At 38.3% G+C, this 27,516-nt stretch overlaps 2 protein-coding genes across 11 annotated transcripts in view; both read right to left on the bottom strand.

The window, feature by feature from the left end:
* TLR10 (toll like receptor 10) overlaps positions 1-5,923 on the bottom strand; it is a 10,555-nt gene extending 4,632 nt beyond the window's left edge. For 4 of the 8 annotated variants that reach the window (XM_040485781.1, XM_040485775.1, XM_040485791.1 and 1 more), the window contains exons 1-2: positions 5,688-5,858; positions 5,384-5,470 (exon numbers count right to left, since the gene is read on the bottom strand). Coding sequence is in view for 2 of the 8 variants with exons in the window: in XM_040485825.1 (XP_040341759.1) it covers positions 5,384-5,470; positions 5,688-5,839 (239 nt within the window). In the remaining 6 variants the exon portion in view is untranslated. Of the gene's footprint in view, positions 1-5,383; positions 5,471-5,687 lie in introns of all 8 variants that reach the window. The other 4 variants (XM_040485825.1, XM_040485832.1, XM_040485800.1 and 1 more) reach the window with 4 other exon arrangements.
* Positions 5,924-21,907: 15,984 nt separating this feature from the next.
* TLR1 (toll like receptor 1) overlaps positions 21,908-27,516 on the bottom strand; it is a 47,388-nt gene continuing 41,779 nt past the window's right edge. For all 3 annotated transcript variants that reach the window (XM_040485752.1, XM_040485744.1, XM_040485763.1), the window contains exon 2: positions 21,908-25,973. In XM_040485752.1, the coding sequence (XP_040341686.1) occupies positions 23,537-25,906 (2,370 nt within the window). In that variant the 5' untranslated portion in view covers positions 25,907-25,973 and the 3' untranslated portion in view covers positions 21,908-23,536. The remainder of the gene's footprint in view (positions 25,974-27,516) is intronic.

The following is a 27,516-nucleotide window of genomic DNA, read 5'->3' as shown; positions in this document are numbered from 1 at the left end:
TTACAAATTTAATATTAGAATCTAACCACTTTTTGATAGAGACCCAGGGGGTCTTTCCTATCAACCTTGTGCCTCTTCAGTCATTTCCACCCAACAAACAGAGGAATCTTTAAAATGTACATCAGAATCTGACCCTCTTCTAGTACAAACCCTCCACTATTTTCTTATTTCAACTGGAGGAAAATCCTGAGTCCTTGCAACAGCTGACATCTTCAATCCATTTCTCCAACTCTAGTCTGGTCATTCCTTACACTTTCCAAGCATGCTCCCACATCAGATTTTTGAACTTGGATTTGCTGTTCTTTTTCCAAAATACACTTTCCCTAGATGACAAGTGGCATGCTCCCTCACTCCCTTCACATCTCTGCATGAAGATCACCACATCAGAGAGACTTTTTTGACCACCCTCTACAAAATATCACTCCCCACTCTCTATTCTCCTTATCTTAAAGTTATGTTTCTTTTCTTTTTTAAAAAACATTTTTATGTTAATTATTTTTGAGAGACAGAGAGAGACAGAGCATGAGCAGGGGAGGGGCAGAGAGAGAGAGAGGGAGACACACAATTCAAAGCAGGCTCCAAGCTCAGAGCTATCAGCAGAGCCTGATGTGGGGCTCGAAGTCGTGAACTGCAAGATCATGACTTGAGCTGAAGTCAGATGCTTAACCAACTGAGCCACCCAGGTGCCCCCAAAAGTTATTTTTCTTTCTAGCCCTTCTCACCACCTAACATGCACATTTATTATTTTTTTATAGACTCTCTTTTCTTACCCCTTACTAGAATGTAAGCTATGTAGGAACAGAAGTTCTATCTGTTTTATTCACTGCTATAGCCCCAGTGCCCAGAAAAGTTCCCAGCAGAGTGGGTACTTAATAAATATATTGAATAATGAATATTATGAAAAACTTAGTTCTTTAATTGCCTCTGTTCTGTGTCCAAACAACTTGAAGTCTGACTCTTCTCTCAAAGTCCTCAGAATTCTGCATCCATGAGTTTCCTCATCTGTAAAATGCAGGAAATAGTACTCCCCTCCCAGAGTTTCAAGATAAATAAATGAGATAATATGTATGAAGGCATGGTGGGGGGACAAAACAGGCAGAACTCATACAAGAGGACACCTGGAATATTACCTCATGCTCATCTAGATTTTTCTTTCTCTAGAACCTGCCTAAGTTTGTCGTTGTTGTTTAGAAGTTCTAGAAAATGTGGACATTTCCCAAAATAACTTAAAAATGAAATACTTTATAAAACTATTTTGTAGAATATAGAAAAATGGATACAGAAATGCTTGACCATCTTGTGACATGACTGTAAAGAGAAAACTTTGATTTTGATATTCCTTGTCCATTGTGTGCTCAGGGGAAGAAAGCACAAAAGACACTGGGTGGGGAATGGGGTTGAGAAGATGGTAACCTGGAACTGGCCTGGGGTTTTCACCTTTCCACTGAGAATATTCTTCCAATTTATCCCAGGTAGCCTTTTCTTGGTCACTCCTTTTTATATGACACTTAATATAGCATCCAATGATCAATATAAGAACAAACCACGAACATAAAAAAAAGAGCCCCTATAATACAACTTTATGTTCATGATAATTTTCCAGACTTTAAAAATATGGGAAAATAAATTTGTTACCAGTACCATAACATTAATCCATTGCCCACCTTTAGGATGACCTTAGTAACTTGTCCTGGGTGATGAATCCATACATTTATATCTATTCAAGGCAGATAGCATCTCCACTCCATACTGACTCTGTCATGCAAATGAGGCAGTGGCCACTTGATGTCTTTTTAATAACAACCACTAACATTCATTGAGCTATGTAATACTAACTGTATATAGCTTGATCCTTACAACAACAGCCTTACAGCGTCACTGCTACCGCAGTTCACCTTTCACAGATATGGAAGGTGGTGCTTAGAGAGGTCATATGACTGCCTCAGAGTCACAAAGTTAATAGATGGTGAGTCCAGTGCCTGGTGTCTTAGCCCCTCAGCTACCTTGTCTCTCTAGGGTGAGTCAAGGTAAATTTGTTTTCAAAATATCTTGTAATAACCTAATCATAATAAAATTATATCTCACTAAGTCATACTGATTCTTTAAACTTTCCCATCATAGAGTCCAAGGAACCTAATGAGTAAGTCTGCAAATGCCACAGAGTTTAGGTTTTATATCAATTACTTATAAGGACTGACATGGACTGAACCATTCTGTTGAGCCCTGTCTTGTTTAAGCCACTATATTTTGTTACAGCAGCCAACCTATGTCCTAACTACATACTGTTACATTTAGAATAAAACCCAAACACCTGAAATTGGTTTATAACACTCTCCATGAGCTGCTCTTGCTTCTTTCTAGGATCTCTCTTCATACCACCCTTCTCCTGGCCCTCTACACTCCAGTCATACTGTCCTTTTTGCTCCCTGGCCACAACTATCCTCACTCTGACCTTAGGACTTTGCACTGGATTTCCCGCCCCCCTCTCCCTTGGGTTACTCTTTCCCAACCCTTCCTTGGCTGGATCTCTCTTCTCATTTAGATCTTGGCTTAAAAAGTTTATCTCCTAAGGGCACCTGGGTGGCTTAGTTGGTTGAGCCTCCGACTTTGGCTCAGGTCATGATCTCACGGTCTGTGGGTTTGAGCCCCGCGTCAGGCTCCGTGCTGACAGCTCAGATCCTGGAGCCTGCTTCGAATTCTGTGTCTCCCTCTCCCTCTGCCCCTCCCCTGCTCACACTCTGTCTCTCTCTCAGCAATAAAAAAATTTTTGAAAAAAAAAGTTTATCTCCTCTAAGAGTCCTGACTTGACCATCTACCTAATCTAAACTGGCCAGACTTGCTATTAGTTCACATCACCTTATTTTATTTCTCTTCAAAACAGAGCACTTGTTTATTGACTGTCTCTTCCACATCTTACACCCATGAGAGAAGAAAGGAGCTGATGAGCTTTTTCACTTCTGTATCCCCACCTAATAGAATAGTGCACAAAGCACATGCTCAGTAAATACTTTTTAAATGTATCTATGAATGAGGGGTGCCTAGCCGGCTCAGTTGTTGAAGTGTGTGACTCTTGATCTCAGGGTTGTGAGTTCGAGCTCCACATTGGGTGTAGAGATTACTTTGAGAAAGAAAGTCTTTTAAAATAAATAAATAAATTCAATTCTGTATCTCTTAGCACATGATGGCACATAATATGTTCTCAAGAATGTGTGTTGAATGAATGAATTTGTGTTGTGAATTCCTGATATGGTGTAGTACATGATGGTCAGATCATGAGTTTGGTGTTGGGGACTGATAGATTTGTGTTCAAGTCCTATCTTAGTCATTTACTGCCTGTGTTAACCTAGACTATTTATTTAACTGCTGAAAGGTTCAATTTTTCATCTATAAAATAAATTTTGTGCAGAGGCACAAGAGATCACGTATATAAATCACTGTTGCCATGTGTGGCTTATTCAAATGGTAGCAGTTATCTAGGCCAAGGGTAGGGTGATTTCAGACACAAATTTTAAGGAGTGTCAAGAAATTCAAGAATCAAGATAAACAATGTTTTAATGGAATATTTTAAAATTAATTTTAACATAAAAATTCACAATGAACAAAATATCAAAAATTTTCGTGAAGACAGGATCAGTATTACTGAATTTTGCTTTTGTCTCAGGATCCAATGTGGCTTGGCAGGACACTGACAGTTATAGTCATTAAACTGACAAAAGTGTTTTTAACATCATCATCTCACAGAGTAATTAAATTTTTAGCAGCTTTCTTAAAGCCCCTAGGTTCGGAGGCTATAAGCCCTTGAAAAATGCGACAATATCTAACCTAGTTGCTACTTTTAGAATCCCCTGAAAGGAGGTGTCATGATCTCTATACATTACTCACCTCTTCTCCCTACCCAATACCACAACCTCATCTGTAATTTATTCTAAAGAAGGGAGAGGAACTAACTCTTTTGAACTTTCCTTAATGTAAGAAAATAAAAAGGTCCTATCTCTCAGTCAATGCATGTGCACTATGGCATTTCATTACAACATTTTAAAAAGTATAACATAAAATTTTTATGAAAGATGCATTCAATATGTATTGCATATTTTTATCATACTCCTCCTACTATTACTGCTCTGCTGAAAATAGGTAAAAAAGAGAATTACTTTTAATAGCTTATGATTTAAAAATCCAAATCAAAAGACACTATGAAATGACTGTTAGTGATTTATCAAAGAATACTTAACCATCTAACTTTTCTTTTCCCAGTGATGCAAAAAAGTAGAGAAAGGGTTAAAACCTATAGCATGTTGTACAATCTTTGCAACATAAGAAAGAGCAAGAATGACATTTTTTGGGTGTCACCTATGTGCCTGGCATAGAGCTAAATGTTTTCCATACACTATCTTGTTCAATCCCTTCAATAACTTAACAAAATGGTGGCCTTTTTAAAAAAGGTTTTTTTAATGTTTGTTTATTTTTGAGAGACAGCACGTGCGCATACATGAGCAGGCGAGGGGCAGACAGAGAGAGAGAGAGAGAGAGAGAGAGAGAGAGAGAGAGAGAGGGAGACACAGAATCTGAAGCAGGCTGCAGGTTCTGAACTGTCGGCACGGAGCCCGACATGGGGCTCAAACTCACGGACCACAGGATCATGACCTGAGCCGAAGTTGGACGCTTTCCCGACTGAGCCACCCAGGCACCCCAAATGGTGGCCATTTTTATACCTATTTCACAAATGGAGAAGCCAAAACTCAGAGGTTAAGTAACTTACCCAAAGTAACTCAGTGAATAAGTCACAGAGTATGGATGTGAACCCAGACCTATTTAGTCCCTTCCGGCACCCAGATTGAAGGCTTTTCAAACTGTGAAATGAAGTTTTTTAGGATGTGATTACCCATTTTGATTCCACTCTCAGGGATAGCTGTTATGGTGGCTTCTTCCTCCCTTCCCACCCTGTGCGCCTTTTTTGAAGTGGCATGCAGCTACTAGGGGTCACTCTGCTAGGTATCACAAAGCTCAAGAGACTTTGTCTACATCCATTCCTAAGTTATGAACTCATGAGAACTGAAATAAAACTTAGACCGTACACAGAACTTCAATTCATCACTCAGTATAGGTGGTCTGTGGTAAAGCTCTTCTAGGAATCAGGTGCTTAGGTGCTATTAATCATCCTGTACTCTATAGTGGCCACATGGCCATCTTCAGCCACCGTGGACTTTTGCAGGAAACTGAACAAGATATCTACATTGTACAAAATCTATTAGATGGGCTCCTACTTTTTGACATAAAACAAAAATGCAGAACTTTAGTAAAGAAGCAACAAATATGCTTTAAATAGCCAAAGCAGATGATATTAACATGTACTACAGGAAAATAAAAGCTGGAGAAACCTCACCACAAGGATGGGATCATCCATTCTGAGTAGAAGAACTGACCAGGTTTAATCAGCGACCAGTGAAAGAAAATCCAAACCCTCAAGCACCTACAAGACAGTTCAAGTCCTTAGATCAGTAGCCCCGACATCACTCATTAATTGTTAATCTTTAGATGAATATAGGCAAAATAATAAGTACTAAAAATCTGAGTAAGGCTACTTTCCCATGTACATGTGTTCGAATGATCTCTTCTTTAGAAAAGACCCATCCCACCCTTATTTCTTTCTCATGAGTGTTAGAGCAAACAAGGCTAATAGTTCTTACCCCCTGGCTTGCAGCGGCTCTAGCAAAGCTGCAGGTGTGGATGATTTGTTGGCTGGACCAGAACTGGCTGCAGGAGTGCTTGAATCAAGCTTTTCAGTGAAGCTTAAGCTCCTTTGCCCCCTACTGCATGCTACTGGCATTACACGTTGCATGAATTTATTACAATCTTCAAGCACTTTTTAAAAAAATGGCAGTAAAATACACATACATAACATCTACTATTTTAACCATTTTAAAAGTTTCTTTATTTGGAGAGAGAGAGAGCAAGCACAAGTGGGAGAGGAACAGAGAGAGGGGGAGAGAAAGAGTCCCACGCAGGTTCTGCACTGTCAGAGCAGAGCGCAATGCAGAGCTCAAACTCTCGAACTGTGAGATCACGACCTGAGCCAAAATCAAGAGTCAGATGCCCAACCGACTGAGTCACCCTGACTCTCCTAACCATTAAAAAATTTTTTTCTTAAGATTTATTTTCGAGACACAGAGAGACAGATCATGAGCAGGGGAGGGGCAGAGAGAGAGAGGGAGACACAGAATCTGAAATAGGCTCCAGGCCATCAGCACAGAGCCCCACTCAGGGCTCGAACTCACAAATCGTGAGATCATGACCTGAGCCAAAGTCAGACGCTTCACTGACTGAGCCACCCAGGTGCCCCCACCCCTAATCATTTTTAAGTGTGGTGCCATCAAGTACATTCATATGGTTGTGCAACCATCACACTGTCTATCTGTAGACCTTCTCATCTTCCCAACCATAAGCTCTAGACTCATTAAACAATAACTCCACATTCCCCTTCCTCTCCCCCCGTGGGGTCCACTATTACATTCTCTGCAGGAGTTTGACTACCTTAGGCACCTCATATGAGTGGAATCATGCAATGTTTGCCCTTTTGTGACTGGCTTAGTGTGTAATGTTTTCGAGGTTCTTCCATGTTGTAATGTGTCTCAGAATTTCCTTCTCTCTCTCTCTGTCTCTCTCTCTCTCTCTGTCTTCTAATAACTGAGCCACCTCAAAACTCACTGGTAATGCTAGAAGCATTCTACACTCATCATCTCAGCCCTCCTGCCTCAAATCTGGCCACAGTTGCGTGACTACCTGGTGTAACTGTCACAGTCTTTAAAGGGTGATTGCCCAATTAAACTTATTGTTGACTCCTTATCTAACCTTTTAAGAGGGCACATCTCTATAGCTTCCTGGGACTTCATTCTCTGGTTGGGGTGGCAGGGTGGAAATTATTCCAGTCTGTTCTCTGAAATCTCACCTCCCTTGATGAGAGTTCTTTGGGGCCCAGTTACCCTTTCTGGTCTAGTAATAACTAAAACAAACAATAAAACCAAAAATGTTTCTAATACTTTCGTTGAAAACAGTGAGGTCCACACATATCTCATTTCACCTTTCATATTGGACTAGTCTGGCCTCCATGATCAAAACCTGTTCTTCAAGAAATCCTTCTCACTACATAGCAGTGGTGGTAAGGCTCAGTGATGTACCCTCCATTGTCATTCTGGTTCCTTTATGTATCTTTCTTTCTCTAACTGCTCTCACTCTGACTTCAAGATCGAAAGTTTTGTTAAAGAAAAAATTATTCCTAACTCTTGTTAAAGAATGGTAAGGCAGGACTCTGTTCTTCCCTGTTGTGGTATATATTAGAATTGTCTTCTTTAAAGCTGAGTAATATTTTATTTTGTGTATATACCATATTTCTTCATCCACTCATCCATCAATGGATTTGGGTTGTTTCACCTTTTGGCTATTGTGAATAATATTCCTATGAACATGGGGGTTCAAGTCCCTGCTTCCAATTCTATTGGGTTTATACCTAGAAGTGGAATTGCTGGATCATATGGCAATTTTTGGATTAATTTTTTTCAGAACTGCCATATTGTTTCCCAAAGCATTTTAGAGCACTTTGAAGGTTCCTTCCTGCAAAGTTCAGATCAGGGCACCTGGGTGGCTCAGTCGGTTAAGTATCTGACTCTTGATTTCGGCTCAGGTCATGATCTCGTGGTTGAGATCAAGCCCCTCTTTGGACTCCACACTGACATTGTAGAGCCTGCTTGGGATTCTCCCTCTCTTTCTCTCTGTCTCTGCCCCTCCCCCATTTGTATGTGCGCTCTCTCTCTCTCAAAATAAATAAATAAACTTCACAAAAAAATTCTTGTTCTAAGAATGTACTCCCTTCCCAATTTCATATATACATAAACCTATTATAATCATTCATTTTTTTATTTTTTTTTAATTTTTTTTTCAACGTTTATTTATTTTTGGGACAGAGAGAGACAGAGCATGAATGGGGGAGGGGCAGAGAGAGAGGGAGACACAGAATCGGAAACAGGCTCCAGGCTCTGAGCCATCAGCCCAGAGCCTGACGCGGGGCTCGAACTCACGGACCATGAGATCGTGACCTGGCTGAAGTCGGACGCTTAACCGACTGCGCCACCCAGGCGCCCCAATCATTCATTTTTTAATTGGCCATTCCTCTTGTGGACAATCCATTTGGAAGTTTTTATCTTCACTGGTGATATCCAGCAGTGTCACCTAAATATTTAGTGTAAATAAAATCTTAAAAATGAGATTTTTTTTTTTAAACAATAATATTGGTGGGGGATGCTTGGGTGGCTCAGTTGGTTAAGCATCCAACTACTTTTGATTTTGGCTTAGGTCATGATCTCATGGTCATGGGATCAAGCCCTGCATCAGGCTCTGCTCTGAGCATGGAGCCTGCTTAGGATTCTCTCTCCCTCTGCCCCTCTCCCCCACTTGTGCTCTCTCTCTCTAAAAAAAAAAAAAATAAAAACAAAAGCAAAATAATAACATTGGGGTTTTTCATAAAAAAATGTAATGCATGTATTTCTGCACATACTTTAGGAGGAAACCATACAATAAATAACAGCATAGAGAAAAACAACAACAGAAAATGAACCGTCTACTGCACACTAAACATATGCAAACATGTCTATAAAAATAGGTAACTGGAGGCACACCCATTAGGAGTGCAGGGAGGGAATTCCTAGTTTGTTGGATAAACTAAGCTCTAAAATCTCTTTCATTTCAGAAGTTCTCAAACCACTATAATCAGGACACTCACATTCTATTGTGGTCCTCTTATGGAAAAAATTACTTATATATTTTTTTGCTGTCCAAAGGCATATTCTTCCTTTTCAGAGCTCAAAATGTTTAAACACTTTGCCCTGCCAGTGAATGGAGTTTCTTTTACTTGTTTTTTAAAATGTGTTTATTTTGAGAGGGGGGAGGGGTAAAGAGAGAGAATCCCACAGAGACTCCACGCTGTGAGTGCAGAGCCTGATATCAGGTTCTATCTCACTAACCATGAGATCGTGACCTGAGCTGAAATCAAGAGTCAGACAGACACTTAACTGACTGAGCCACCTGGTGCCCCTTCTTTACTTATTTTTTAATTTACTTATCAAAAACAAGTGGAGCCCAGTTAAACAGTAGTATTCTGGGGTCACCTGGGTGGCTCAGTCGGTTAAGCATCCAATTCTTGATCTCAGCTCAGGTCATGGTCACACAGTTGGTAAGATTGAGCCCCACATCAGGCTCTGTGCTGATAGCACGGAATCTGCTTGGGATTTTCTCTCTCCCTGTCTCTTTGCCCCTCTTCTGCTTGTACTCTGTCTCTCTCAAAATAAATAAATATTTTTTTAAAGCAGTATTCTGTCATTATCGCCATCATCATCATCATGATAGCTTGATTTACTTTTCTAAAGTAAATACAGGAAGTATTATAGGAAGTATTACACACAAGATATTGGCTAATGCTCACCAGAAACTCCACAAAACTTGCGTATAATTCCCATTTGACAGATGATGAAACTAGTCCAGAGAGAATAAGAAACTTGCCCAAGGTAATCATCCAGTAAGAAATGGAGTCAAGATTCAAAACTGAGCCTGTCTGAGTCAAAGGCCCCAGTGTTTTCACTATTCCAGGTGACCAAAAGTTTATGTACTACTCTCTCTGCCTTCATCTGGAATTTCTAAATATTTAAATCCTTATTTACACTTAGCAGTAGTAACAGTAAGCTCAAAACCATATTCACTGATAATTTGGGGGTATAATTTTTTTTTATTCTCTTCAAAAATCTTTCCCCTTTATCCGTCCCTTTTTTCCCCTCTTCTCTTACTCAGAGCTTCGGAGATATCTGCCATGGTAACACCTCCACACACACATACAAACACATACACTCTCTCTTTCACATAATTTTCCCCTCTTAAGATATCCTTCATATATAAGTTCCAGTGAACAGAGAACACTTTGTTACCTTAGGTGGTTGGAGGTTTATTTTAAAGATACTCCAGAAGTAAGGAAGGCTACCAGATCTCACAGAGAACTTATAAAAAAAAAATGGCTAACACAGTAGCCCTGGTTGGACCATCTTATTGTATCTTCCAAAGTGGGCAAAGGCTGTTCTCTACTCTAGTAATGAGTCAACTTCTCTTTGACTCTTCCTCTTTCTTAATGTGCTCCTCTTTCTACTGCCAGCTTCTCTTTATTGCTGCCTTTGCTTCTGTTTCTTACTACAGCCTGTTCTTAGTGTTATAGCTTATGGGCAGGACAGAGGCTCATAATGAGGGTACTTCCCAAAGGTAAGAAATCTTATTGAATCTTTGTATCCAAGGAGCTCCAAAATGGAGTATCTCTATTTGGCAGAGGACCCATATCTGATAGTATACTGGCCTATTTTACATCTCGCCTTTGGTAAGGCCTAGGTCCCTGATCTGGGCAGGTAGGAAAGTCCTGTATTTCAAGGCTTCCAACTGGTGGAAGGAAGAGACTGGGGTTGCTTAAAGCCACCGCAGGCTAGCTCATAGTCTAGTACTAAGTATGTGTTGAGTAAAGTTCCTCTAGTTTAGTTAGAAATACCACTAAGAGAAAATAGTGACATAGTGTATTTTTTCTGAATTAATATTTCTCAAAAATAAAAGGTAACAAAATTCTCACATGGTTAGGAAATTCTAATACTTTATCATTCATTTACTATACTTGACAAGTATAAGGAAGGGAAAACATTTTTGTTTGAACAAATAAATTGAATGGTCCTAAATATGTAATGGAAACCTAAAGAAAGACTTTGCAGAGATTTGGTAAATACTTCATGATCAACGAGTAGAGCAGCACTGTCCAATAGAATATAGATGATGAAAGCCACACAAGTAACTTTAAGTTACCTAGTAACCATATTTATTTTATTTTATTTTATTTTATTTTATTTTATTTTACTTAATGTTTATTTATTTTTGAGAGAGAGATACACAGTGTGTGCAGGGGAGGGGCAGAGAGAGAGGGAGACCACAGAATCCAAAGCAGGCTCCAAGTTTCATGCTGTCAGCCCAGAGCCGGATATGGGGCTCCAACCTACAAACTATGAGATCATGACCTGAGCTGAAGTCTGATGCTTACCTGACTAAGCCACCCAGGTGCTCTTCTAGTAACTACATTTAAAGAGACAAAAAGAAACAGGTTAAGTTAGTTTCAATATATATTGAATCAATTGATATATTGTATCAAAATATTAACATATAGTCAATATAAAAACTATTAAGATATTTCTTTTTTTTTTCATTCAGCATGTTAGAAGTCTGCTACGTGTTTTACATTTCCACCACAATTCAACTCAGACTTGTCACATTTCAAGCACTTGACAGCCAAATATGGCTAGTGGTTACCATATTGAACAAATAGGGCTAGAGCCTTAAGCTAATTAATGACCATCCTATAATTAGCCAACAAACTGGAACTCCTGTTCACCCACAGAATTTTCTATATTTCTATATTTCTAATGCAAAATATTGATATTTCTCATTTCCTCACCTCTTCTAATTCCAACTCCTGCTCCCTTTCTCAAATAATCCTATTCACTCTTCAAATGACCCTATTGTAGAAACATCTATCTGGACCTGTGTCCTCAGAAATTACCCCAAAGGCATTAGGGATAAGCCTATGTATACATATACATATACATATACATATACATATACATATACATATACATATACATATACATATTAGAGGTAGAATGGGGGAAAGAAGAGGGAAGATAAGCAAATAAGAAAGATTAAAGAAGGAAAGAGACAGGGGCATCTGGGTGGCTTAGTTGGTTAAGCATCCAACTTTGGCTTAGGTCATGAGCTCACGGTTCATGGTTTCAACCCCCCATGTCAAGCTCTGTGCTGACAGCGTGGAGCCTGGAGCCTGATTCAGATTCTGTGTCTCCCTCTCTCTCTGCCCCTCCCCCGTTCATGCTCTGTCTCTCTCTGTCCCAAAAATAAATAAACGTTGAAAAAAAAATTAAAAAAAAAAAAGAAAGAAAGGGGTGGCAAAGGGAAAAAAAGTAGAGAAGGAAAGGAGGGTAGTCTGGGTTTCTCATCCAGGTGCCCATTATTATTATAGCTTTATTAATAGGTTGCTTAATATTTGTTGTATTTTTTTTTAATGTTTCTGTATTTATTCTGAGAGAGAGAAAGCATGAGTAAGCGAGGGATAGAGAGAGAGGGAGAGAGAGAGACTCCCAAGCAGGCTTCTCGCTCAGCACACAGCTGGACACAGGGCTTGATCTCATGACCATGAGATCATGGCCTGAGCCAAAATCAAGAGTCAGACACTTAACCGCCTGAGCCACCCAGGCACCCCACTTAATGTTTGTTTTAGACCAAGTTACAGAGAAACACAATAATGTAACAAACATCCTGTAAGACACATCAACAGGAGAAATCTCCCGAGATTTCTTTGTTTTCAACCAAATACTTACAATGTTTTGATTGAATATGAAAAAATTACACACTGAATCAGATATCTTCCAATATATCCAGTGGTGTGCTAGAGCTGGGTTATACCAGCTCATAAGAGCAAAGTTTTAATTTTTAAGCATTTTGTGAAACAGTTGCCCAAAACAACTATTATTAAAAATTAAATTGTATATGCTTGCAATTAAATAAACTTTATTAAAAACAAAATAATAGATACTCAAACCTCATCACTTCATAATTATTTTTTAGATATTTACTATTTATTATGTTCTTAAAGTTATTTATGTGTTTTATATCTGTATAGCTGAAACACCATAGAGAATTAATAACATTGTCTTTCTTGGTTTTTACCTGCTATAGTGGAACACATACTCCAGTAATTTCCTAAGAAAAAGTGTTTTGAGGGTTAATTTAGAGCAGGAGCTTAATGTCCTTCTTCATATTTGATCAATTGTTTGGCTGTCTCTAAATTCCTAAGTTCCAAATAATTTTCCCCACACAATTTTATTTTCTAGCTTCTGGTGTTGAGAAGTGTAATGCCATCTTAATTTGTGACTCCTTGTATATGCATTTCTCCTTCTCTCTGGAAAATTTTTGGATCATTGTCTAACATTATTCTAAAATTATCCTAAAATTTCAAGAGGTGGTGCCATGTACTATTAATTTTGCTGGGTGTAGTTAAGAGTTTCATGTCTTTCAATGGAATATCTTTCCTTTATTACTTTGACAATGTCTCCTCCTCCATTTTCTCTGTCTAGAATACTTATTAGATGTAGGTGGACTTCCCAGATTTAGGCTCTTATTTCTTATTTTTTCTCTTACATTGGCAATTAATCCTTTTGTTCTTTTTTAAAATGTCTATCTTAAGGGGGGGGGGGGCAGAGAGAGAGAGGGAACAGAGTATCTGAAGCAGGCTCTGTGCTGACAGCAGAGAGCTCAATGTGGGACACCAGCTCACAAACCATGAGACCGTGACCTGAGCCAAAATCAGACGCTTAACCGACTGAGCCACCCAGGTGCCCCAATCCTTTCGTTCTTACTCCTTAAAACTTCCCTTAGCATATTTTCCAAGTCTTCAATTTCTTTGGGGGACAGGGCTATCTTATTTAAGTTCTAAGAAGTATCTCCAAGTTGTCTTGGAAGAAAAGTCAGCATCCTTGTAGGCCTGCCTGTTAACCACATCATCAATATGCAGCATTCCTTCCCCCAACTCTCAAATACATAGTGCCTGGGACCTTGTTGATTAACTTTGATAATGGATCTTTATTAAGGGTGGCCATCCACTTGAATGGGTGTTAATTTGTGGAATTCAAGAAGTGACTGTGTCCTAGTATGAGGATGAAGTCCATCAGAGAGCTTTGGAGCAGTGAAGGAAAGCAGGGATGAGCAGGTCCAAAGTGCTGGGGAGCCACAGAAAGTTCAAAAAGAGGTAGCCAGGAAATTCAGCACACTCCTGAAATCCTCAGGAGGCACTGTTTTCCTGTAACTACACAGGTTGGGGACTTGAATGGTTTCACTTGAAAATAAAAGGAAAAACTAGAAACTATAGTGATATTTGGGTTGCATTAGTAATGTCAGAGTTTTTCATTGGTTTGTTTTCCAACCGAATCTTCTTTTGAACTGTCCATCTTATTGCCAATATAACAACTGGGATTTAGTGCTTTTCTATTTTATTCTACTAGTTCTTTATGTAAAAGAACTACCTCTGTGAAAAATACTGGCGGTATTTTGATAGGGATTGCATTAAGTGTGTAGATTGCTGGGGCACCTGGGTAGCACAGCTAGTTGAATATCTGACTCTTGATTTTGGCTCAGGTCATGATCTCATGGTTCATGGGATCGAGGCCCATGTTGGGTTCTGCACTGACAGCATGGAGCCTGCTTGGGATTCTCTCTGTCCCTCTTTCTCTGCCCCTCCCCCTGCTTGTGTCCTTTCTCCTCTCTCAAAATAAATAAATACACATTAAACAAATAAATGTGTAGATTGCTTTGGGACATTTTAACAATATTTGCTTTTCCAACCCATGAGCATGGAATTTTTTTCCATTTCTCTGTGTCGTCTTCAATTTCCTTCATCAGTGTTTTATACTTTTCAGAGTACAGATATTATACTTCTTTGGTTGGTTTATTCCTAGGTATCTTACCTTTTTTGGGTACAATTGTAACTGGGATTGATTCCTTAATTTCTCTTTTTGTTGCTTCATTATTGGAGTATGGAAATGCAACAGATTTCTGTACATTGATTTTGTATCCTGCAACTTTATGAATTTGTTTACCAGTTCTAGCAATTTTTTTGGTGGAGTCTTTCAGGTTTTCTATATAGAGTATCATGTCATCTGCAAATAGTGGACATTTTAATTCTCCCTTGCTGATTTGGATGCTTTTTATTTCCTTTTGTATTCTGAATACTATGGCTAGAATTTCCAGTACTATGTTAAATAACAGTGGGAAGAGTAGATATCCTTGTTTTGTTCCTGACTGTAGAGGGAAAGCTCTCAGATATTCCCCATTCAGAATGGTATTAGCTGTGGGTTTTTTCATATGTGGCCTCTATTATATTGAGGTATGTTCCCTCTAAACCTACTTTGTTGAGGTTTTTTTTTTTTTATCATGAATGGATGTTGTACTTTGTCAAATGTTTTATCTATGCATCTATTGAAATAATTATATAGTTCTCATCCTTCCTTTTATTAATGTGATGTATCATATTGATTGATTTATGAATATTGAGCCACGCTTGCAACCCAGGAATAAATCCCACTTGATTATGGTGAATGACTTTTTTTAATGCATTGTTGGAATCAGTTTGCTGGTATTTTATTGAGAATTTTTGCATCCATCTTAACCAGGGATATTGGCCTATAGTTCTATTTCTAGTGGAGTCTTTATCTCATTTTGCTGGCCTCATAGAATGAGTTTGAAAATTTTGCTCCCTTCTCTATTTTTTGGAACAGTTTGAGAAGTATTTAGTCTTCCTGTGAAGCCATCTGGCCCTGGACTTTTGTTTGTCGGGGTTTTTATTATTCTTACTATTATTACTAATTAAATTTTTTAAATGTTTATTTATTTTAGAGACAGAGTGCAAGCAGGCAAGCAGGGGATGGGGCAGAGAGAGGGAGACACAGAAGCCAAAGCAAGCTTCAGGCTCTGAGCTGTCAGCACAGAGCCTTATGTGGGGCTCAAGCTGGTAAACGGCAAGATCATGACCTGAGCCGAAGTCGGCTGCTCAACCGATTGAGCCATCCAGACACCCCCAGTTTTGGTAGTTTATATGTTTCTAGGAATTTGTCCATTTCTTCCAGGTTGTCCAAAGTGTAGGCATATAGTTTTTCATAATATTCTCTTATAATTGTATTTCTGTGGTGTTGGTTGTTATTTCTCCTCTCTCAGTTGTGATTTCATTTATCTAGGTCCTTTTTCTTTTCTTTTTGATAAGTCTGGCTAGAGGTTTATAAATTTTATTGATTTTGATTCAAAGAACCAGCTCCAGGGTTTCATCGTTATGTTCTATTGTGTTTTTTTAGTTTCTATATTATTTAGTTCTGCTCAATTCTTTTTAATTTTTTTTTTTTAATTTTTTTTTTTCAACGTTTATTTATTTTTGGGACAGAGAGAGACAGAGCATGAATGGGGGAGGGGCAGAGAGAGAGGAAGACACAGAATCGGAAACAGGCTCCAGGCTCTGAGCCATCAGCCCAGAGCCTGACGCGGGGCTCGAACTCACGGACCGCGAGATCGTGACCTGGCTGAAGTCGGACGCTTAACCGACTGCGCCACCCAGGCGCCCCTATTTCTGCTCAATTCTTTATTATTCCCTTCCTTCTTCTGGCTTTAAGCTTAATTTGTTGTTCTTTTTCTAGCTTCTTTTGGTGTAAGGTTAGGTTGTTTACTTGAGATTTTTCTTGCTTCCTGATATAGGCCTGTATTGCTATATACTTTCCTCTTAGGACCACTTTTGTTACATCCCAAAGATTTTGAACTGTTGTGTTTTAATTTCTGTTTGTTTCCATGTATTTTTAAAATTTCTTCTTTGGTTTCCTGGTTGACCCATTCATTGTTTACTAGCATGTTATTTAACTTCCATTATTTGTGGTCTTCCTAGATTTTTTCTTGTGGTTGACTTCTAGTTTCATAGTGTTGTGATCCAAAAAGATGCATGGTATGATTTCAATATTTTTGTGTTTGTTGAGGCCTGTTTTGTGACCTAATATGTGATCTATTCTGGAGAATGGTCTATATGTATATGAAAAGAATGTGTATAATGTGTATTCTGCTGTTTTAGGATGGAATGTTCTGAATATATGTTATGTCCATCTGGTCCAGTGTGTCATTCAATGCCATTGTTTCCTTGTTGATTTTCTATATGGATGATCTGTCCATTCATGTAAGTGGGGTGTTAAAGTCCTCTATTATTATTGTGTTATTATCAATTAGTTCCTTTGTTTATGTTTTATATATATAGGTGCTTCATGTTGGGTGAATAAATATCTACAATTGTTTTATCTTCTTGTTGGATTGTCCCCTTTATGATTATGTAATGCCCTTCTTTGTCTCCTGTTACAGTCTTTGCTTTTTTTTTTTAATTTTTTTTAATGTTTATTTTTGAGACAGAGAGAGACAGAGCATGAATGGGGGAGGGTCAGAGAGAGAGGGAGACACAGAATCCGAAGAAGGCTCCAGGCTCTGAGCTGTCAGCAAAGAGCCTGACGCGGGGCTCGAACTCACAGACAGTGAGATTATGACCTGAGCCGAAGTCGGAAGCTCAACTGACTGAGTCACCCAGGTGCCCCTAGTCTTTGTTTTAAACTCTAGTTTGTCCAAATATAAGTATTGCTACTCTGGATTTCTTTTGACAACCAATTGAGTGTTAAATGTTTCTTCTCCCCCTCACCTTTTTTGTTTTAATATTTTTTAACGTTTATTTATTTTTGAGAGAGAGAGACAGATAGTGAGCTGGGGAGGGGCAGAGAGAGAGGGAGACACAGAATCCAAAGCAGGCTCCAGGCTCTGAACTGTCAGCACACAGCCTGACGCGGGGCTCGAACTCACAAACTGCATGATTGTAACCTGAGCCGAAGTCAGACGTTTAACCACCTGAGCCACCCAGGCGCCCCACCCCCTCACTTTCAATCTGTACATGTCTTTAGGTCTAAAATGAGTTTCTTGTAGGCAGCATATAGATAGGTCATTTTTTTTTTATCCTTTCTGACACCCTATGTCTTTTGATTGGAGCATTTAGTCCATTTACATTCCAAGTAATTATTGATAGATATGTATTTATTCCCATTTTACTACTTGTTTTGTTGTTGTTTCTGGAGATTTTTTCTGATCCTTTCTTGTCTTTGTCACTTTTGGTCTCTTCTTCATGCTCAGAGTCCTCTTTAATATTTCTTGCAGAGCTGGTTTAGTGGTCACAAACTCCTTTAATTTTTGTTTTTCTGGGAAACTTTATCTCTCCTTCTATTCTGTATGATAGCCTTGCTGCATAGAGCTTTCTTGGCTGCAGACTTTTCCCATTCAGTGCTTTGAGGATATCATGCCACTCCCTTCTTGCTTGGAGGTTTCTGTTGAGAAATATCCAGCTTGACTTACAGATTTTCCCTTGTAAATTATGGACTTCTTTTGTCTTGCTGCTTTTAAAATGGTTTCTGTATCACTATATTTTGCAAATTTAATTACAATATGTCTTCTTTTTGGCCTGCTTTTATTGATTTTAATGGGCATTCTTTGTGTCTCCTGGATCTGAATCTCCATTTCCTTCCCCAAATTAGGGAAGTTTTCAGCTATTATTTTCTCAAATTTTCTTCCCCCCTTTTCTCTCTTTTTCTTTTGGATACTCCTGTAATATCAATGTCACTGAGTTTCCTATATCTATTCTGATGTTCCATAATTCTTCATTCTCTTTTTTGTTCAGCTTCATTATTTTCCATTATTTTGTCTTCTTTGTCACTAATTCATTCCTTTGCTATCTCCAGTCTGCTGTTCATTGCAGTAACCTATTTCCAATATTATTTATTGCATTCTTCATCTCTGATTGATTCTTTCTTAACTCTTTTATCTCTGTGGTAAATGTCTCACTGATGTCTTATATTCTTTTCTCAGGCCCAGTGAGTATCTTCATCATCACTGCTTTAAATTCTCCATCAGACATGTTACTTATATATGTTTCACTTAGAGCTCTGGCTGTGGCCTTATTTTGTTCTTTTATTTGGGATAAATTCCTCCATCTTGGCATTTCGAATAAATCTTTGTCTTTTCTCTGTATTAGAAAAACTAGTTCTGTCTCCTGCTCATGAAAGTAATGGCCTTGTGAAGGAGAGGTCATATAGTGCCCATGGCCTAGTGCTTTAAGAAGTGTCTCTGGTGTGTGCTGTGTGTGCTCTGCTATTGTGTGTTGGCTGCTCCATCCTTCAGGCCAGTCACCTGCAAAGGCTCTCCTTGCTTGCTATGGGCACTGTTTGGTCCTTGGCCTGAATGTGGCAAGTATTATCTAAATGTGCTCTGGTCTGCTTGTGAAATGAGACCTGACACCAACTCCACCAGAATTGAGGCCCTGCAGAACTCTCTGGTCAGGAGATATGGTGTGGGCAGAGGTTTGTGCTGGTCCTCTGGGGAAGGGGCCCACTCTACTGGGACTGAGGCAAGCCTAACTGAGAACAGTCCTGCAACAGCACAGACGGGTGGGCCTTGATGTAAGCAAGTTAGACAGTCAGTGTCCTCTCTGAGCTGCTTCCCTCAGGTGGCTCTGTGCTTATGCTGAGGGACGGGGTAGGGAAATGGCACCAGTCATCTCCTTTGTTTCTGGAGAGGCTCTGTGAATGCTGCCCTTCAGAGGAGCATTTCTAGAATAGGGAATAACTCCCCTCTGTGTGCCCTGGACATTTTTCTGATTGTTGTTTCCACACTGTCTCTCCCCAGATTGTTTTCTTGCCTTCTATCTGGGAGCTGATTAAGACTTAGTTTTGATATAATTTCCTTTTGTTGGTTATAAATTTTCAAGTACAGAAAAGTATAAAAGCAAAACTAAGCACCAAACACAGGGAAGCAATGATAATGTTTTGTATATTTTCATCTAGTCCTCTTTCTCTGCATATTTTTAACGTATGAAACCTTGATATACATATATTTTGTATCCTGTGTTTTTCATTTATATTGTAATATAAGCATTCTCTATTAATAAAAAACAACTTCCTATACATTATTTTTTCAAATTGTGGTAAAAAACACATAACACAAAATTTATCATCTTAACCCTATACACTATTTTTAATGATTATAAAATGTTACTAAACACAGTATATTCCTCCATTGTTAGAAATTTAGAATGTTTCAAATTTTTCACTGTTAACAATGACTCTGCAATTAACATACTTTGTCCACATTTTAACTTACTTCCTTAGACTAGATTTTTGGAAGTAGAATTACAGGTCAAAGAACATGATTATTTTAAAGCCCTTAATATACATTCCCAAAAAACTTTGCCCTCCTATTATCACTATATAAAATGCCCATTTGACTGCAATCTCATTAGTATAACAGGCTGATAAAAATGGTACTATTTTAATCTCAATTTGATTAAGGCTTCTGGAGTGAAGTGTGAGATTAGATAACTGGTTTTGTAACCCTTTGCTGACTTATAGCCAATAAATGGGGTTGGAGAGTCTGAGAGGAGTTAAAGATTAGAAGAGGATTTTTGGAGAGTTTGGGGTGTATTATGAGTTCTATTTATCCTGAAGAAGAGATCAGATGTGCTCCCTCTTACCTCAATCCTAGGAAAAAGGCTTCAGTAGAACCATTTGGAAACCTTGCCCAGGTGAACTGTGCAGTTGGGGCACATATTGTAACCAGTCTTTAATTCATACCAAAATCTAAAGGTCTTGGCTAGGTACTCTAAGGGCATATTTTACAAATAATGAAATTTAGGCCTAGAAAGTTTAAGTAAATTGTTCAAGGTCTTTGCAAGTAAGCAGTGGAAGTAATGGAGCTAGAACTGAAACCCAAATGTTCTGAATCAGTGCTTGAATATTTACCCATTCTGCAATATTTTTTCTCATTTACCTGTGAAATCTTTATTATTTTAATTACTATATATTTGTTCATACTTTGACCTGACCTGAATTCTTCATCTTCCAACTTGGAATTCTTTGGATTCCACCAATACAATTTCAACTTCTAGCAGCCCCCTTAAAAATATTTATGAGATCAGATATTTATATTCAGGACTGACATAACTGCTATTCTTAAAATGTTGAATTTGTTAGATAAACTTTAACTGACTCTATTACTCTCTTTAAGGATTTTTTATACTTGCAAGATGCAATGGGTTGAATTTTGCTCCCCAAAATTCATTTGTTGAAGGCTTAAACCCCTGTACTTCAGAACGTGACCTTATTTGGATATAAGGTTGTTGTAGATTTGTTATTAGTTAAGATGAGGTCATTAGAATGGTCTCTAATACAATATTATTGGCATCCTTATTTAAAAGAAGGGAAATTTGGAGCATCTGGCTGGCCCGGTCAGTAGAGCATATGATCTCAGGATTGTAAGTTAAGCCCCACATTGGGTGTAAGATTATTTAAAAATAAAATCTTTTTTTTAAAGGTGTGGGGGAGTTTGGAAACAGACAGACATAGAGGGAAGACAAAGACAGAAATATGGTCATCTATAAGCCAAGGAGAAGAGGCCTGAAACAGATCCTTCCCTCCCACCCCTCGAAAGGAACCAACACTGCCAAGACCTTGATATTGGACATCAAGCCTTCAGAACTGTGAGCCAGTACCTTTCTATTGTTAGGACACTCAGGTTGTAGTACTGTTTTACACCAGCCCTAGCAAACTAATACATAACTAGTGCTGAGTATTGAAGCTTGGTTATGAAATCTTGAAGTTCAATACAGGAAGTGCAATCATCCTAGAGAAAACAGAAAATTTCAGTCCTAACAACTGTTGCAATTTCCATTAGAGAACAAAAGCTTTTATACATTTTTAAGCATATATTTCATGGTTTTAGTTTCCTTTCTGCTATAATACCTCATAGGAATTTAAATGATGACTTTTCTATATCCCTAAGTTCTAACTCCATAGCTTAACTTTTCAGGATCTTTGACATGATCTTAGTCTAACTTTTCATGCTTATATCTCACTGTTGTTTTTCATAAATTACATGACCAAGTCAAATTGGGACACTAGTCCCAAAATAGGCCTGGGTATTCCTATCTTTGTTCTCTTCATCTCTCTATTTAGAATGGCCTTTCCATTCTTTATCATCATACTTTGAAAAATCCAAAGTTAAAGTCTTCCTTCAGTGCCCAGTGAAAACACCTTCACTTCTAAGAATCTAAATGGTTCTGAAATACCATTATCTTTTTTTGCTTAATTGATTTTTATTTTACTTCTCTGGCTTTATGTAATATGCTCTTATCGACTTTAAGTAAATTAGGGCAAGAAGCAACTAGTACAGGTAAGTGTTATTTTGGTTTATTCTTCCAAAAGTGGAGACTGAGATAAGAGCTTTGGGTGCAGGTCATTTGTTTGCAGAAGTAGTCTCAGGGCTCAAGAGTGAGGAGACTGAGAAGAATGAAACAAGGAAGAAAGAAAAGCAAATCTCAGAGTGAGTAAGCCTCAGTCCCACCAGGAACTCATTGAGGAATGGTGTAGAATATAATTATGTTTACCCAAGAATAAAAGACAGCAATATTTATCTAATACGTCCCATCCCTTAAGTGGTCAAAAAATCTCAAGGTATATCTCTGGCACTTCCAGGTTTATGCATCTATCAGAATGGTTTAACAGGCTTCTACAAATATCATGTGCAGTGCTATTAATGAAGCCACAGGGCATAAACTGAGAGATACATGGTGCAGCTATGACAAGATGCTCTCTGACTACACCTGCCCAGAGCTAGCAGTTAGACTAAAAGGATAGACAGGGAGAATTACTCATGAATATTAAAAAAAATCTGATAAAATTGTGCTAGAAAACATGTCTAACATGGCCCATTCCTTGCAATGTTCTAATCTGTTCATGTCCTAGTTTAATAGTTCCTAAAGACAAGAATACTATGTATAGAAACAGTACACGTGGACTGTATTCCTCCTTCTGATCAAAAGAGTAAAGTCACCTGTGCATGCTAGGTTAGGCAGCTAGAATCTCAGCAAGATATCCAGCCACAAAAAAAAAAAAAAAAAAAAAAAACAGGCTCAGAATTTCCATTTGACCTGAGATGTAACTCACTCTTAGTTTGGGTTCCTCCAAATGCAGACCCTGAGACAATTATTCAACTACAAGTAGTTTATTTCAGAGGTGATCTCAGGAAACACCCTTGAAGAAATGAGGATATGAGATAAGCATAGAAAGGAAGCCAATAAAAAATACATTTATTAAGCTGTTTCTACCATGGAGAATTAGAATTCCATTCTACTGGGGAACTCAGGGATAGTATAAAGCACACCCCAGATTTATCCCCAAAATGGGTGAGAAATTTGGGGTATTTATCTGCCAGTTCTCCTGACATTGGTTGAGAGCTCCCTCCAAGAAAAATATCCAGCATTTCTAAATTGCCCTTTGTGTGAGCAAAGTGGATTATCATGGCCAGGAGAAAATCCTTCAGGCAAAGAGCCTACAGCATTAGCAATAAGTAGCTTTCAACATGCAGGGGCAAACCTGAGTAGAAATGAGAAGGGCATCAATAGCTATAGATATCTGTTATAGAAACTAAAGTTGTTTAAACAGATACTTCTCTTGATTACATGACAAATTCAATGAATTCAGGGCTAGAGGAAGGAAGGAAGGAAAGAAGGAAGGAAAGAAGGAAGGAAGGAAGGAAGGAAGGGAGGGAGAAGAAAAGAAAAAATGAGTTCTTCATGTGTTAGACATTAACTGTTTAAAATTATTTCATTAATTTTCATTGCCATATGTAAACGGTGAACTGGAGCCTGAAAGTACATGTGTTTATCTGCATCACACGTTCAAAATTGCATTTAGATTTGTGTTGATGAAAATAAAGTCATTGTTGGAACTTCCAAAAGCAGCAACATTTTTCCAAAAGCAGCACACATATATTTTTTGATCTATGTGTGATCTATTTATTTTGCTTGCTCCATCAATTTAATATTAATAGCTGCTCTTAGGTTAGCCCAAAAAAGTCCATGTTTGCTCTTCTCCTTGGGCCATTCCAAATAAGTCCTTCGTGCCATGAGATTTTTGAGCTTGTGATAGCTGCTGGGAATGGAATACTGTGGAATAGGCTCCAGCAAGATCAAAATTAAGTTATCAAAAGCTTCATGAAATAGATTGTGATGGGCAAAGTAGAGTTCATAATGACACCACTCACTCTGAACAAAGTTGGGAGACAAAACAAAGATGGACTTGTAACTTTTCTCAATGCAGTTGATGATATTTTCCACAATGCTCTTGCCAGGAACAAAGTTTCTCTCATGGAGACAAATCCTTAGGTCTTCTTTTTCTAGGTTTGGTAATAATTCACTCTTCACCCACACAGAATCATGCCCACTATATGAAATAAAAGCGTGGAACTGAAGGGTTCTTTGGAGTTCTTCTAAGGGTAGGTTCCTTGCCCTGTGCCGGGTCTGGGTCCATTGACACACCATCCTGAGATACCAGGGCAGATCAAAGTACATACAGAGGGCAGTCACAGTAACAGTCAACACCAGCACAGTGACCCCAATGGTGACAAGCAGCAGAGCTGTGTTGCAGGATAACTGAGACACATGAAAGTCCTTTAGTGGGGTTCCTTTATACCTTTCTGGATAGTCACACTTATAAGAATCAGGCCAACCCTCTACCACTTCACTTGATACTTGGCCTATATTCTGGATAAATTCTCTTAGCTCACAGGTGCATTGGAATGGATTGTTTCCTGCTCTTATGGACCTAATCTTCTGGCAGCTGTGGAAGAAATCAGCTGATGGGTTGGAAATTGAATTATGGTCAATGATCAGTACAGAAAGGCTGCTAAAAGCTCCACAGTCAGGAAGGTGGGCTAAGGAATTGGAGGCAACATTGAGTTCTTGCAAAGCTTCTAGTTTCATGATTCGTTTAGGAATGCTTCTTATTTGGTTATTGTGAAGATCAAGTACCTTGACCTTAGGAGGTAAACATCTGAAAACAGAGTCAGTAAGTATATTTGAAGACATATTTAAACTTAATAAACTTGTAGTCCAAGAGCAATCTCCTTCATTTTTATCATACCTTAGAGAATTCTGACTAACATCCAATTGTTGTAGAGACTTCATCTCTTTGGTCATATAAACTATACTTGCAAGTTCTTTTAATTGATTCATTTGTAAACTAAGTGTCTCCAATTTAGCCAAGTTTCCACAGTTTTTGAAAACCATGTCTGTTAAGAGATTATTAGAAAAATCCAAATATAAAAATGTGCTAATTTGGGATGGACAAACCATGTGGACCATATGTGTACCAGACACTGTGAAATTTTGGACGTTCATATTTGAAAAGATTTCATAGATATAACTTTGTGGAAAACTGAACACATCAGTGACCACTTGGTGTATGGAGAAGGCCTTCAGTGAAGTGTTCGAATAATCAAAATCTCTGAAGTCAAGGTGACCTTGTAGTTTTACATTTGAAATTGAGAAATACTTTATGCTTGTATGCCAAACCAACTGGATGATCATAATGAAAAAATTCCAAGTTGTTTCAATGTTGTTTAAAGTAAGATTTGATAACCTTGAGTTGTTCCGAAGTTTTAACAGAACATTTTGGAAATAAGAACATCCATTATCATCTAGCACACATTTGATATTGGAAAGTTCCAGACTTACTGCTGTGCTGACTGATACATCCAAAATAAAACTGAATTCTTTTCTTGTGGGGAAAATAATGTGTAGACTTTCTATATTAAAGTTTTGAAGGCTCTCAGGGTCTTCTTTTTCCCCATAAGCGTCTCCTAAGACCAGTAAAACCTTACTTATATGCAAAGAAGCAATTGGTAGCACACTAGATTTTTGTAATTGTGTGGCGCTCAACCCCAGAAATTCTAGTTGAGACATATTGCCAAACTCTTTGCATATGGGTAGGCCAACAAATGCATTAAATGAGAGGTCTAAATGCTTGAGATTCACAGTAGGATGGCAAGAAATCTTCCACAATTCATTGTGGGACAAATCCAAATATTCCAATTCCTGGTTGAATTTGAAAACACTAATATCAAGATATTGAATTCTGTTATGAGAAACTATCAAAATCCTTAGCTTTGATAGTGATACGATGTCAGAAGTCCGAAGCTCAGATATATAGTTTTGTGATATATTTAAGATTGTTGTTTTCAGGGATAGGTTTTGGGGAACATGAAAGAGACTTGATTCTGATCTGTCAACCAAAAATTCACTTTCATCAGTCAGTTGGATTTTGGTCTCAAGTATTAACATGAAGATGATGGCAAAATGGAAGATGCTAGAATTAGTTTTCATCATTTTGTAATATTAGACATTCCTAAGAATGGTTGTCATCCTTTAGAGCATCTTGATACAGGTACAAATCCTAAAAGAAAAAAAAAATTCACTTTAAATAATTGTATTAAACTAGGCATGACTGGCATGAAACATTTTTTCCTAGGGACTCATAAAATGAAGTCTACATTCTTTGAAGTCACACAATCTGACACCAGGGAAATACACATATTGATAAACAATTATACTACCTCTAATCAAATAACTTTTAATATGCATGGTGTAATGGGTTGAATGGTGACGTCATCCAAAAGATATACACCTTGTAACTCTGTCCTAATCACCAGAAACTGTGAATATTACCTAACTTGGAAAAAGGATCTTTGTAGAGATGATTAAGTTAAGGATCTTTAGATGAGGGGATCATCCTGGATTATCCAGGTGGTCTCTAAATCCAGGGACAAGCGTTCTTATAAGAGAAAAGCAGAGGGATATTTGATGGAGATAATAGAGACACAGAGAAGGCCATCTGAAGATGGAGGCAGAAATTGGAACAGATACAGCCACAAACCAAGGAATGCCCACAGCTACCAGAAGCTGAAAGAGGCTTTAGAGAGAGCTTAGTGCTACCAACACCTTGATTTTAGACTTCTGGTCTCCAGAACCATGAGAGGAATAAATTTCTGTTGTTTTTAGCCACCAAGTGTATGGTAATTTGTTATAGCAGCCACTGACCACAACCTTCCCAAGATCATACAGAATTCCAGCTAGGATTCACAGCTGGTATGTTTTCTACTTTTGACATGCACCACCTCATGGCTTTCTTAAGAGTTCCTTTCACATGGGGTTGAATTCAGGCTTTTTTGCATTACTTTCCATTATTTACACATGGCTTCATGCCTAACTTTGGTATTATTCAAAAGGTAATTAGATAACTAAAGGTCTCTCAAAATCCATTTATTCATCCATTTGTTTATTCATCCAGTATTTATTGATAATCTACTGGCCATGTTTTAGGAACTAGAGGTAAAGCTGTGAACAAAATAAAGCCCTAATTCTCAAGGGGTTTGTTCTCTGGTGGGTAGACAGAAAACAAATGACTAAATGTAATTTCATGTAGTAGTAAATGACATGGAAAACTTAATCAGGGTAAATGAATCAAGAATAATGGTAGGAAGGGAGGATATAAGATGGTGGAGCAGCATGAAGACCCTCAGCTTGTCTCATCTCTGCAATGAAGCTAGATCAGCACCAAACCATTTGGTACGCCTAGAAAATTGATCTGAGGATTAACACAATAATCTGCATAACCTGAGCCACAGAACTCAGCAGGTACATGGTGTGGAGAGGTGAACGGGGGGAGAGAAAAGCCACAGAGGGTAAGGAGCTCTTTTTGCAGACAGAAGATAGAGAAAGGAGGAGACTGCAGTGCATCAGGAGAGTGAAGGAAAAATACTCGCCCGAAAGTAGTAGGAGAGAGAGAGAAAGAGTGAAAACACAGAGGACTGAACAAGAAATGTGTTGCCCAAAACCACTGATGGGGAGAAAGGAGAGTTTCAATAACACCAAGATTCTATAAACAGTGGAGCACAAAGTCTGAAGTTCTGGAGTTCAGTGCCTGGTGACGCTCCGGT

Source organism: Herpailurus yagouaroundi, unplaced genomic scaffold (genome assembly GCF_014898765.1).
Source record: "Herpailurus yagouaroundi ecotype Mexico unplaced genomic scaffold, PumYag 28, whole genome shotgun sequence".
NCBI lineage: Eukaryota > Metazoa > Chordata > Mammalia > Carnivora > Felidae > Herpailurus > Herpailurus yagouaroundi.
The sequence above is the reverse complement of the archived record's forward strand: the minus strand, read 5'-3'. Positions and strand labels throughout refer to the sequence as shown.